At 39.4% G+C, this 14,813-nt stretch overlaps 1 protein-coding gene across 1 annotated transcript; it reads left to right on the top strand.

Moving 5' to 3' along the window:
• Positions 1-1,929: 1,929 nt before the first annotated feature.
• On the top strand, positions 1,930-14,525 carry LOC124272295 (acid-sensing ion channel 1A-like). Its single transcript, XM_046707466.1, has 9 exons — positions 1,930-2,009; positions 7,975-8,137; positions 9,351-9,888; positions 10,509-10,607; positions 11,083-11,263; positions 11,978-12,034; positions 12,645-12,807; positions 13,716-13,807; positions 14,062-14,525. Exons 2-9 carry the CDS (start codon positions 7,980-7,982, stop codon positions 14,205-14,207), a joined length of 1,434 nt encoding a protein of 477 aa, XP_046563422.1. The 5' UTR covers positions 1,930-2,009; positions 7,975-7,979; the 3' UTR covers positions 14,208-14,525.
• Positions 14,526-14,813: the final 288 nt, after the last annotated feature.

Here is a 14,813-nt window from a genome sequence, read left to right as displayed (position 1 = left end):
CGCTGCTCGCCGGGAAAAGCTGAAACATTGCTGATGCGGCGTTAAGCAATATTCACTCACTCACTTTTGCGCGGACATTCTCTACCTATACAACTTGAGTTTATTCTCAATTGTTTCATAGTTTGATTGTTCTATGTATTTGATTGTGCAATATCATGCTGCACTCAGTTATAATATCTCCTCATCAGCAGTCCAGTTATTAATTAATTTACTTGTATAATGGTATAATATCAAATGTCAGAACACAGTAGGTTTTATCTCATCAATCCTTAAGAAAATAGGCTTGGTGGGTGGTGGAACGCTTGAAGTGTTTGCTCAACCTAAACTTGGATTAATTCCATCAGTATCTTGTATCAAATGTACAGATAAAAGAAATGATATTTTCAATTAAATGACAACTCATTTATTGTGGACACCAAGGTTAAGTATCATGTTATCTTATGTGGGAAACTTAAAATCCGGTTAAATTTGACTCTAGTCAATAGCAGTTTTGTGTAAAAACGTAAATGCCAAAAAGTTCTCGCACCGCCTAAATGATGTTGGTGTTTATAACTTTGGCTGATCGTATGCCGTTACACTCCGCTTGTTTAGTTAGTTGTAATTATTGTATTGTCTTGTCGAGTTGATATGCAGTTCCGCTTGGCATCTGGGTGTCTTAGAGCTTGCTCTCTGAGACACATAGTACCAACAAAGGACAACCCTCAAAATCGATATAGCTTTTGTCTGTAACGGTAAGTGTTCAACAGACTGGAATTAGTGTTCTGTGAGATAGAGTTTGACATGTTTCTCATGAATCAGGTCTATTTGTCTTCAACCATTAAGTATATTGCCTTTTCCAAAATTGATGATCCCCTAACAATATCTTCTTTGTGTAAGCAAGCAACTTATGTAAACAAACCAGTATCATAAAAGTTTGAACAAAGCTATGTTGCTTTCTAAACGTTTGGTCACAACAGAAACAGATTCACCCACTTCAGACGATATTCTGGAATTTGAAAAGTGTTAACTGGATGCCTGAATTGTAAGTAATATTCTCAGACAAACATGACTTTACCAAAATGTCCGACAATGTTCAAATTTCAGGAAACGTTAACATTTCATTTTCATTTACACTATTTCATCCATGTCGTTCAATGTGAGGACTTGACAGCTCAAGATAAATTCCTCTCGTTTTCCCGGACAAGACTCATCATACTGCCATCAGCCTGTAGGTCACAATGACGACTTCTGTTGTGTTGATGATAACAACCTTCCTCTGTTATTCACATATGGACCAAAAGATCGCAGCAGCCTCCTGGTAATTAGGATTACAAGTGTATAGTCATTATGGGTGGTGCCAACGCATAAGCTCAACAGAGAAGAGGAACTAATGAATCACTTTCAGACCTAAAATCGGAGTTCTTATTGGGAGAGAAAATGAGTTGGGTTCTTCGCCGCATGTACCAACATTCCAGTAATATCTCAGCGGGGCACACCAGAAACTGGCTTGACATATACTGAACCGCCAAAGAAACCTTTCACCTTTCAAAACCAAATGCAAAATTTTGTTTTTACAAGGTGGTGTTTTTATCATGATTGTACCGTTTTTTAACATGTTCCTCAATCCAAATTGACTGTTATCACCAACATCAGTGTGTTTTCTGATGACCAAACGCACCTAAAAATGCAGACGTGGTAAAAGGTTCGGTATGACATCGTGAAAATAGAAATGCATCTGCATATAGTGACAACCGTTCAGTACATTACCTTTTTCAAAATTGATGAACTCCTAACAATAGCTTTCTATTCTATGCAACTTATGTTAGCAAAGCAGTGTTATAAAAGTTAACAAAGGTACAAGTGAACAAAGGTACATTAATTTATGTTAGCAAAGCAGTGTTATAAAAGTTAACAAAGGTAAAGTGAACAAAGGTACATTAATTTTTAAACGTTTGGTAAAAACAGAAACAGATTCATCCACATCAAACGATATTCTGGAATTTGAAAAGTGTGAACTGGATGCCTGAAATGTAAGTAATATTCTCAGACAAACATGACTTTACCAAAATGTCCCACAATGTTCAAATTTCAGGAAACGTTAACATTTCATTTTCCTTTACACTAGTTCATCCATGCCGTTCAAGTAGACTTGACAGCTCAAGATAAATTCCTATCCTTTTCCCAGACAAGACTCATCATACTGTCATCAGCCTGTAGGTCACAATGACGACTTCTATTGTGTTGATGATAACAAACTTCCTCTGTTATTCACATATGGACCACAATATCGTAGCAGCCTCCTGGTCATTAGGACCAAAGTCTATAGTCATTGTGGATGGTGCCAACGCATAAGTCGAACAACTTGTTGAATCTCTTTCAGACTTAAAATCGGTGTTCTTATGAGTATGGTTCTACGCTGCCTTTACCAACATTCCAGTAATATCTTGGCGATGGACACCAGAAATTGGCTTGTCATGTAAAGAGTCAAACCCGGATCTTCGGTGCGAGGAGGGAAAGTTTTAACCACTAAGCTACCCCTATTGCTGGTATAATATGAAATTCCTAAAACCCGACGCAATAATGAAACAGAACAGTTCTGTTCCAATCAGCTTGGTCAGACTTTCATGAATATCTTTGTAATTGTTCCTTGACAAGGTCTCAAAAAACATAATCGTTACATATAAGCATCCCTAAATTGATCATTTCATCACTGAATTTAATATTAGTGATACATCAAATAATGCCAAATGTAAAGCCAATAACTAAAGAATATATTTGCCAAAACCATGCTTCAGTAAATACGACTTTTGGTTTGACCTAAAATCCTAGGACATGCCAATTCCGTTTTCAAATCCAATTCCAAAGCTAAAACAAACCGCAGAGAGAGTGAAAGAAATTGTATGCTGGGTCCAGCGAATGAACGACCATGTATCTCTAAGAAAGGTCAATAGGGAATGCCTTTTATATACTACCCATCAAAAGTTTAGACTCACTTAAAGCACTCACTATATGTTATGTATATATATATATATAGTTACATCGAAGATGAATTTATGCAGATGAATTGCACGAGGATCATGCATCAAATTGCTAAAAACCATGTGCAAGTATCGTGCATGTGAACAGTTGCGTTTTGGTGTAAAGTTTTGTTATTTCCATCATTTACTGAACTCATGACAAAAATCTTTTCAGGGTTCCGAATCTGTTTTACTATACATCAGTTCATGTATAAACAGTACCTTTAAACAGTATGAAATATGTTGCAAAATCTAGTATAGAACAGTTGACTGAAGTAAGTGGCTACATTTACACTATTAAGTTAAACTTTTGATGGGTAGTATATATTCACAGAAAGTAATTTTAATCAATGTGGATTCTTAAAAATTCAGAGGATTTGCTTGCGTTTTCATTATCCTGAAACGAATTATTTTTTTCAACTGTGTACCCACTTCCCCCCTTAATTTCCTTCATTTCTTGATCCATCGTGGGGACATTGCTTTTCATATTAGGGGTTTGTTTTGTCCACGTTAATATAACATAAATATTGCCGAGTGCGGTATTGAACAACATGCAATAAATATCACGGACAGACAGACATCGCTCTGCTCTCCAATTGCATGAATTACGTGTTTATTCCAAAGTTGGAAATAGGAACGTAACCGGGAATTAGTCTGTAAAAGAACTCGTTGTGATATTTCACAGGCACAACATCACCTACATCTACATCCTGGCATGCTAAATTGGTATGGCCAGGTACACCCGGAAAGAAGTGAGCGAACTCTTGAATGAACTCCGACACTTGAGCTGTTCATTCAGGTGGTAAGCAACCTAGCTTACACGTGGCTTAAATTTCAATCACAAACAGCATTCTCATCAAACCTACAAACTCACATCTCTCATGAACCTAGCACGTAATTGTTGACGAGGGATTGGCGTAAACACTAACACTTTATCGCCAGGACGGAAATGTCTCTGTTCTTTCATCTTTGTAAGGAAGTTACAAGGTTGAGCTTCGTGTTAGAAAGCTATAATAGGAACTGTCATGTGAACAGTGGCTGGTGCTGTGAGCACATAGCCTTCTACAGGAAGTCCGATGAGAGTGATCCCCCCTTAGTATATACTGCAAACCTATAACTAGTAATATTAATAATGCTATATTTAGTGAGCCTCTGTTGGCCATGTATACATATGTTACAATCTTGTCCTCGGATTCTTTCAAATTTTCCATTGCAACTTCACAAGCTTTGGAGTGAGTGAGTTTAGTTTTACGCCGCAGTCAGCGATATTCCAGCTATATGGCGGCGGTCTGTAAACAATCGAGTCTGGACCAGACAATTCAGTGATCAACAGCATGACTTGAGCCGTAATCTTCCGTAAAGGAACAGCCTCTGGACACCATGTGAGCATACATGTACTTATTGCCCAACCAAGGTGAAGGTATTTATCTGATTATCTTTAATTATCTTTGCCAACACACATGCCGAAAATTAGTAATGGGACAACATTTTGTCACAAGTTTTGTTCGTACCCAAATGACCTAACAAAGACGTTCCATTTGCCAAACTCAAAACATGTCTGGCAACACGTATACAAAACTTGTGATTTTCAAGTCGCAATCAGAAAATGTTTCAAAATATCTACTTGGGATTTGGAAAATAATTCCAAAACATCAGGTGTGATCTTTCTTTTGTACGTCAGCTTACTATTGCAGTGATACTCTGATTTCAAATAGATTAACACTGGCTTACGAAGTCTCCTGAAAACACTTTGAGAAATAGGAACCTTACTAGATCGATAAAATCCTCTTAGCAATGACAAAGCTACACATACAGACATTGAAAACAAACAGTGGTATGAAAGCTGAAAGCTGATTCAAGTCTCTAGCTGTGCAGGAATGACTTTTCATTGTAATCACTGTTAACCAAGCACGTGGAACTGCAGAACCATTACCATGATATGCCCTGGTAATATTGTGATTCTCAACGGTCATGTCGTGTGACGTGTAGGTTGAAGGTTGAAGAACAGGAGTATTTATATACTCATGCCAATAATGGTTGTCACCCCTTCAATTTTTTTTTGGAGAGGGATGTGGGGTGGGTGTGGGGTGGGGAGGGGGTGACAACCATTATTGGCATGAGCATAATTAACGACAGTCGACATTTATTGCAATGACTGAGTGAATTCATTACCTATGTGATAACAAAATAACTTATTGCACAACTCCGCTCCAGGGAACATACAACACATGACATACTTCGTTGAAAGTTAGGTTGCCTTAGAAACTTCCTTGTGTCGTGATAAATAAATGTAGCTTCATTTACAGATGACTTCGTTTTGGATGTGATCATACACTGCCCAGGTAACGTTATTCCCTTCGGAATTCGGAGCATCGGTAGTATCGTTTGTTTGTTGTCAGAGGTGACTTACATGGGTGGTAAGGCTTGATGACGTGTGTGAAATCATACCGAGTTTCTGAAATCAGTGATTTGTCTGATTCAGCTATTACTTAAAATACGTTACTGGTGACTGTGTCAAATAGCAAACAGTCCAAAATATGATGACTTAAAACTTACTCTCTGTTGCATATAGAAATGAGAGAGATGACAAAATGCTTCCCTTTATCTGAAATCTCTGCTGAAGGCAGAGCTTATTGTACTGTCGGAACAACGAGTCCTGAAGTGTTGTTGCATTACCTGTAACCATCGTCGGCCATTTGTAAATATATGCGACAAAACCATTTCCAAAAGTATAATAAATATATATATAGATAGATTATTTCAACATTTGTAGCTACTTTCAATGTTTCAGAGCCTTACATTATTATTCTTTGTACTCTATTTGTTCTTTGTCTTTTGAAAAATGTCGCAAGGTTTGGAAGTCAGATTGGATTGAAGGTGTCACTGTGCATTGTTTTGGGGATATTTCAGTGAACAGTCGTTCTTCTGGAGCCTTTATTTGCAAAGTTTTAGGGTAAGCTTTGTTACAACTTCTTGACTGAAATCGAATCTGAGAAAAGGAAATAGCGGAGTACAAATAATAGGATGAATCGTTCCGAACAAAAATATACGCCACCAGGGATAAACTGAGTTTCGGATCCATATTGCCCTGTGACCTGTGGACAGTCCAGCCACGCCTTCATGTTTGCCCTCGATTCCTGATTGCGTTGCGATTGAGCGCTTCTTCGTTTCGCCGTATAGTTGCTTAGCATAACAATAGTGAGTATATGGTAGACAGACTTTGCATCCAAAACTACAATTCTACCAACGAAATCAGTATTGTCACGTACCACTGCCTCTGTGTGGGAGTTAAGCCAAATGGGCTTGTTATGGAAACTGAATTTGGAGCGTCTGAGTTCAGATTCACTTCACGTCTACATGCTTTCGACAAATGCTTTGACAAAAAAATTCTCTCAGAAACAATATCAGTCTGGGAAGAAAATGAATGTATCCTGGTTATGTGATTTTCGTCATACAATCCCAATGAATTGTTTAAGTTTTCTTGCCTTAAAGAAGTTTGGACTCCCCCGATAACATATTTAGGCGTTGACTCTATGTTGTTAGGGTCTGCTGAGGCATTTTGATCAAACGTCTTTATCTAACGATAAGAGAGCGGAAGGTCGCGGGTTCGATCCCCCGCCGTGTCATACCAAATGACGTTAAAATATGGTACTTGTTGGTCCCTGTCTGGCGCTCGGCATAGATGGGTACAACAAGGACTGGTCGGCTCGGAGTCAGTATAATGTGTCTGAGTGGGGTATTCATGCTTCACTGCGGCATAGTATCTCAGTGGGCTAGCACTATAAACCCAGCTTAAGTCTGGGCTAGTACAAGCAGCCGCACACAACATACACACGCATGCACGCCGTCATATGAGCGAAATATTCTCAAGTACGACGTTAAACCCCATTTCACCAGACCTCGCCTTTTTATATAACAACATAGTGTCAACGCGTAAATATGTTATCGGGGGAGTCCAAATTTCTTTAGTTGGCTATACAATATATGGTAAACAAATTCACAAGACAGCACTGGGATGGGTTGTTGGATCTGACAATGGTGATAGATTCCTCAAACAGTTCAAACGCTCACAGGAGTGGCATGTTTGTCATTCTCTTCCATTATTTCAAAGGTCTGTTTACAATCATTGAGTAGGCTGCTTTATTCCAAACTGATTCTTCACAAAAGAACCGATGGGTTTTTTTAAGTTGAGAGCATCCACAAAGTGTATTATGTGTTTCATTGCTTGTTATGACGTGTACTACGATTGTCACTTCTAACAATATGGTTGCATGTGTTGTTTTTTCTCAAAATCAGTCCTCTTGCCTCTCACCGTTGTCAAGCTCTATGCAATAAACAAAATCATCCATCCTCTCAAACATCTTGCCTCTCACCCATTGTCGGTGTAAGAATCTACATCGTCATCGCTGCAATAAACAAGAAGTTGTCATCCATGAAAAGCTTGATAACGTTGTAAGAATCATCCATCGAAAAAACAAGCTGAAAAGCTTGATAAAGGTGTAAGAATCTACATCGAAACATCGCTCTATGCAATAAACAAGAAGTTGTCACCCATAAAGTTGTATGTTTCATTTTTTACTTACCAACTTCTAGAATGCCGATCAAACAATTAGATTACATTTTGTGTGAAAATAATATGAATGGACCTTTCAAAATCAGTGATGCGACAAGCGTAAGCATATTCTACCCTGTAAGTGAAAGCATTTTTTCATACTCCGACAAGAAAGCTTCATTCCGCTTGCTTGTAAATAACGCTAAAACGTTAAATGTATTCACATTTTCTATAAAAAGGTAGTAGACTCTTACTAGTTAGTGTAAGTGATGACACCAGGTGATCAAACTACCTGCGTCACTAGTGAAGGTCAAAGCTCTGCCTGTGATAAATGATTCGTTTTTGTGACCATATCAACCGTGGTCATTTTGTTAATTTCTTGCTCGCTGTATGTGATCTCACCATGACATACTCTTTCGCTTTCAGACATAATGGATGAGAAGAGGACACAGATCGTCAGGCCTGATGCCAACCGGCCTTCGACAGAGTATGGACTGAAAGATCTGTGGATTGAATTCAGCCAGACTACAGGTCTTCATGCTGTTGATAAGATTAAACCTCCTTCACTCAGGCCATTTACGATTCGTGGGTAGGTGTGGTTGTATGTAACACGTACATGCCGAACTATATATCGTGGTAAATAATCAAGACAAAGCATTCTTATAGTTTTGTTCATATGCACAATGTTATACTAATATGTACATATGAGATTACTTTTAAAAACTTTCCGTTAGGAGACTAATATTTTATACATTACTACCACTTCTCAAAGGAAAAAATGATGTAATGGATCTTCTGATCCATTTCATGAGGTAATTATATATACATCTTAAGAAAGCTGGTTATCTCCACATCAAACAGTATGATCGTTATTATTAGTACCAGTTGTATACATACATGGTATACTAATATGTGCATGAGATTACTTTCAAATGCTTTCTGTTCTAATATGAGATTAATATTTTATAAATTACTAATGCTGAAAAGAAATAAATGTAATGGATGTACTGACATCATCGTTATAATTAATAGCAGCTGTATACATAGCAAGCACTTGTCATAATAACATTGCATATTAACATCGGTTGTGTTTCCTCTCAAGCATGTAACATTCCGTCATCAAGCGAGAACAGTGAAGGAGGCAAATGCTGCCCCTGTCCTACTCCATCATCGATCGCACTCATGACAATGCAATATCAACATAGTTTGTAGACTTATCTTTTATATCACTCCCTAATTTTTACCCAGTAGTCCATCTTGCTGTACAATATCTGTTTGTTGTTTGTGTTTCTTTTGTTTGTTTGTTTGTTTGTCTGTGTTTGGTTTTTTGTGTTGCTTGTTTTTTGTGCTTTGTTTGTTGGTGTGTTTTGTTTCTTTTTGGTTTTGTTTTTAGGGGGAGTGTTTATCTCGTTTGCATGTTGATGTTTTTATTGCGTTTTTCTTCTTCTTGTTGTTGTTGTTGTTGTTGTTGTTGTTGTTGTTGTTGTTGTTATGTTTCGGGTATTATATTAGGGGAGGGGGAGTGTGTTTTGGGCGTTGTAACAGTGTATTTGTTGACAATGAGTCATTAAGACATCCACAGAAATAGCGATTGGCAGACTGTACTTTAGATACGTAGAGTCACCCTTTCCCACTAACCGGTTTTGTGTGGCCCATTTCAAAGTTATACATTACACAATTCTAAATTTTCCCAAAAAAATTAATAATGAAGTCTTGTTTTTCCACAGTCAAGGCAATTCTGCACAGTACCGAATGTTCTTGTGTTTATTAAACTTATAGTTTTAGTCTTCTTGCTTCAACAGATTGGCATGGATTTTGGCCTTGTGTTCAACTACGGGGTTTCTCGTCTATAACCTTGTGGGCGAGATAGGAACCTACTACAGCTACCCAACCGTCACCAAGATCACACCCCAAATCAAACATGCAATAGATTTCCCTGCCGTCACCATCTGCAACAGATGCACCTTCAACAACACTCGCCTTGAGGTTTACCCAGAGATGGAGAACTATTTTTTCAATATTTCTCAAGGAAGGGAGACGAACGACTCATTTTCTCATCTAACTTCAGATGTGTTTCAGGCACCGTTGTCTTTAGAATGGTTGAGGAACATGTCAATGGAAGGATCCAAAATGTTGTTTAATTGTGTCTTTGGCGGTGACATCTTTGATTGTATGACCGAGTTCCGACCTATTTTCACTTATGAGGGGTTGTGCCATACCTTCAACGTCAATGCCAGTAAAATTGCGTACACGGCAGGTGACGACGCAAACCTCATCGTCACATTCGACATCAACCAGAACGACTACACCTTCATCAGAAACAGGGCAGCCGGGATTAAGGTAAATAGCCCCTTCACTAAGTAACGGATTAACGCCGTTTGAACATATTTCAAACTAAAAAGTAAAAATCAAAACCTTCCTAAGATCATTCAGTGTTGAAGTGTTGAAACAAGCAGCTAACTGTCATTAGAACTGAACAATATTATGTACACATACATAAACTGGGATTACCTACTCATCTGCGAAACATACCGAAAAGATTACACGTGTGTACAATTAAGCCACATGGCATCATGAATTGTTTTGATTCTGTAAAGACCTCGACCTATATTTAGGGAGGACGCTTCCGGTTGGACAGGAAGTCCTCATCCATAAACTGGTTAATTACTGGATGGATGTACATTTAACAAACACAAAACTCTTTTGCAAAATCAACTAATCACAACCGTCAGATGGTTCAATCTCCACTGATGGTTACGAAAACTACTTGTTAAATTACGGATTCTGATTTTGTGAGGAATAACCTTCAGGACGTTATTCGTGTAGGGATATGGCTCAAAGTAAATCTCCCCTTCCATAAACCTTGGAGTAGTTGGTGTGAAGATGTGTGCCCAAGATTTTTATAAATAGTTCGCACAATGTAAAATGGAGAGAAAGAATTGTGCTGTGTATGTTCGCAGGTATTTCTCCATCATCCGGACGTCCACCCAGACGCTAGCTCTATTGTGGTGATGGCTGCACCCGGGTTCTCAACATATGTTGCCATACAAAAAATTCAGGTGGGTATGTTTGTTGGTGTTTTACGCCGCACTCAGCAATATTCCAGCTATATGGCTGCGATCTGTAAATATTCGAGGCTACCAGATAATCCAGTGATCAACTGCGTTGACATCTATCAACGCCACCGGGATGACATGTGTCAACCAAGTCAGCAAACCTGATCACCCGATCCCGTTAGTCGATTGTCTTCACTGATCCTACAATCATATGAGCAGATTTTATGAACGAGAAAAGGGCATATTTTCTGATGCATTAAATCTTAAAACTTATGTCTTTTTAATGTCTATAAGTCTATGCCATCAATTATCAAAATCGGTGACCTAATATTTAATTATCATCGCGTTATTATGTTGTATCGCTGTGTATTAGGTGGTCATATCCAATGCGATGTCTGTAATCCTACTCTCATGCATACTTGCATCTGGCCCCACAATTTCAAGGCATTTTAAACAAATCATTGATTTTTGTTTCAAGTTTCTTTACCAGACCCTCCCGTACAAAGCATTTGATGACACTAATTGTCTGGACACAGACAGTCCAGATTTTTTTAATCCTCTGAAAATCTACTCTCTCTACACTTACGACCACTGCTTGATGGAGTGTGTTCAGCTGAAGGCATTTAAGCAGTGTGGATGTGTCGGACCTTACGTCCCATGTAAGTATTTGACAGATGTTGTATACATTTACACCAAGTGTGCGAATGAAGCACAGTTCATATTCAATGGTATACTGCAGTCCTACAGGAACGGTGCCAGAGTAGTTTTGAAGAACTGCTAGTAATCCTGTATAGAGACGTTAACTGAGGTGAGGTGAGGTGAAATTGGGTTTTACGTCGTGCTTGAGAATATTTCGCTCATATGACGACGTGCATGCGTGTGTATGTGTATGTGCGGCTGCTTGTACTATCCCAGACTGAAGCTGGCTTTTTATAGTGCTAGACTTGACTCCGAGCCGACCAGTCCTTGTTGTACCCATTAATGCCAAGCACCAGGCAGGGACCAACAAGTACCATATTTTAACGTCTTTTGGTATGACGCGGTCGGGGATCGAACCCGCGACCTTCCGCTCTCCAGGAGGCGATTACGTTAACTAAGGGTAGACTGAGGCACACATGAAGTAAGTGACTTGACCAGGGTGATAACACATGTTGATACTTGTGTTTCGTGTGAATGTTCATATTCGTGTTTCCACAATTGGGGTGTTATATGAGACAGTCCTACAGTGTACTGTACATACCTACCAACTCACGCTTGTATTATTCATGTCACCCTCTCAACGACAAAACTGTAATCTCACATGTCGAAACACACTCTCCTGTGCAAAATCACCATTGATTTCATTTTGATCACCTTATTGATTTTCATTACAGTGGATGATCTTCGGTGCTCTCTAGTGCAGCTGGATACTTGTTACAATCCTGCTGTTAGTGAGTATATCGGCTAATTACCCTTAATAGGATACCTGTGAAGACCTCGGTTAGAACTGGTCTTCAGTAACCCATCCTTGTCGTAAGAGGCGACTAACGGGATCGGGTGGTCAGGCTCTCTGATTTAGTTGAACGATGCTCGTGATGTTGATCACTGGATTGTCTGGTCCAGACTCGATTATCTACAGACTGCCGCTATATATCTGCAATAGTGCTGAGTGCGGGGTTAAACAAAAAAACACCCACCAACCCAACAACCCTTAATAGGAGAGCATAGACCTCTTCTGTTTCAACTGTACAGAGGCGAAAAGCAAAGGTTCACACACACAAATACATGTACAACTCCGGCGACAGGAACTCCTGGCCGTGTAGTTTGGTACTGGGATTTGCAACAATTAGGTTCAATTTTCAATGTATGACACCTACTAGACTACCAAGTAAGTAAGGAAAAGACATTACAGGATAGCAAGACATACGTTTTTGACTAATACTTTTTTAGCCTGACGTGAAACATTTTACTATGCATGGCCTCATAATTGGCTTTGTTGCACGATATCATTTGAGTGTATCATCAAACCTTTGAACCTCGGCCTACTGTTTCTTTTACGAGGATCGTTGTCCAAGAATGGCACCTTCGTGAAGGAGTGTGAGTGTGTCAGCGAGTGCGTGTTCGACAGGTACACGGCCCAGGTGTCCTCCAGCTCCTTCCCTGCAGACAAATGGGAATCCACTCTTCTCAACAACACGGGGGCAAAGGACAGGACGAGTATGGAGTAAGACTTCCATGTTTTCCAGACTCTGTTTTTATCAAATGTTAAAAACATGGATATTTGTATTTCCGTCGTTAATGTCATGACGGGTTCCGCCGATAGAACGGGACAGGGGCCCCTTTTCGCAAACACCTGGTGTCATCTCTATTTAATAGTAATTCATAAACAAATGATCATGATATATTTGGAATAGTTCTGTCGACTCTGCTTCTGGCGGAGATTTATCATTGATGTGGAAAGGGTTTCGTGGTTAAATTACTCACACTATATCTTTGTTTAAAGCCGTATGTTTCACTCTGAATGAATTTCGCCCGAATTCGCCCGGTTCAATACTTCATAAAAGTTTCAATGTTGATGTTACTTGCTTCAAACATAATGGTTTATGTTTGAATCTTGTTGAAGTTTAATCAGACTGTAGAGAGTTGCCCCCCACAACACACACACACACACACACACACACACACACACACACACACCCTACTGCCAACGTCGCTGGTGAATGGTTTATATCTAAGGTTGACTAAGATGTTGATCCTTTGTCCTTCACCGCCATGGTCATAGGTTTTCAAAATTACTCCCAGTAAATATGCTACGGATGTATGCTTACCGATCCGTCGAATTTCTGATTTCAGAGTAGTAAAATGCATTCGACGGATCGGCACTGTGATCTTAGCTATGAAAACATTTGATCATACCCCAAAAAAAGACACAAGGGGCGTTGGATGTTTTGACTCTCTATATGTTTTTACTTTTGTACAGTATATATCTTTGCCTACTCAAATGATACAATGAGAAATTGATGCATTAAATACATGTTTGGACTCTCAAGCATGATTCGACGGATCGGCACAGCTGGCTGTTCAAAATTCGACGGATTAGGTCGTAACCGTTTGCCGATGTGTGTTATTCAGATACAACTTTCTGCAGCTGAAAGTGTTTTACGACCAGATGATGGTGACATCCATCACACAACAACCCCAATATACCGCGGCTTCTCTGTTTTGTAAGTATCCAATTGCTAAAGCTTCCCTATATCATTAAACCTGGGACGGGCACAATTTGACCTGGGGCGTCTGAATTTAGTGTACATAGTCACGTCCCTTTGCCATGAGAGGATAATTGGCACTAACAGCAGAGTCGTACATTCTGCGCCATATGACAACCATTGAGCTGTTAATGCGTTTTTCAGAATCATGATACGTCAGAGTTCATTTCTGTCACGCCGTAGATGTTCATGTGATGGTGTTGTTGTTGCAGCCAATGTCGGGGGTCAGATGGGATTGTGTCTCGGAGCCAGCTTGCTCACAGTCGCAGAGATCGCGGAGCTCCTGGTGTTCATCATCCTCTTCCTCTTCGACAAATGTAGAGGAAGAAAAGCTCGTAACAGAATCAGCAACTGGTAGACAATGCATTTTCCCTCACAGGCCATACAGAATACAGCTATCATGAAGATATACATTTCCACAATGTCCCAACGCAAGTCGTTCTCTTTGTTTGTTGTTTAATGCCAACTCAGCTATATTCCAGCTAAATGGCGGAAGGCTGGAAATAATCGAAAATGGACCAGACTATGAAGTGATCAAAGCATGAGCATCGATCTACGCAGCTGGAATACGATGACATATCAACCAAGATTTACGGGTTGCTGAACTATAATAACGATAGACATTCTACAAAGTCCCAATAGTAGGGATCTGTTGTCTCCTCATGCACCTGCTAGACCACAGACATGACAGGCGGATATTATTTGTTTGAGTGGCATTCTACAAAGTCAAAATAAAGAAGATGATCATCCATAAAGCCTTGTCATCTCCAGGAAGATATTACCCATTTTGAAATTTCTACACAACTACATACATTACTGAAATTACTTCTTTGTGTCACTATAATGTTCGTGCTGTAATAGTGGAGATTCTCTCGCGTATGCTGTAAATATTCCCTGTTCTGACTTGTACGATATGGCCTCGTGTTTGTAAGTGATCTATTGACATGCCTTTGCGTGTGTTTGT

The sequence above is a fragment of the Haliotis rubra genome, unplaced genomic scaffold, assembly GCF_003918875.1.
Source record: "Haliotis rubra isolate DU_JTF1 unplaced genomic scaffold, ASM391887v1 Scf168, whole genome shotgun sequence".
In the NCBI taxonomy this organism is placed as follows: domain Eukaryota; kingdom Metazoa; phylum Mollusca; class Gastropoda; order Lepetellida; family Haliotidae; genus Haliotis; species Haliotis rubra.
This window is presented reverse-complemented; position numbering and strand designations above follow the sequence as displayed.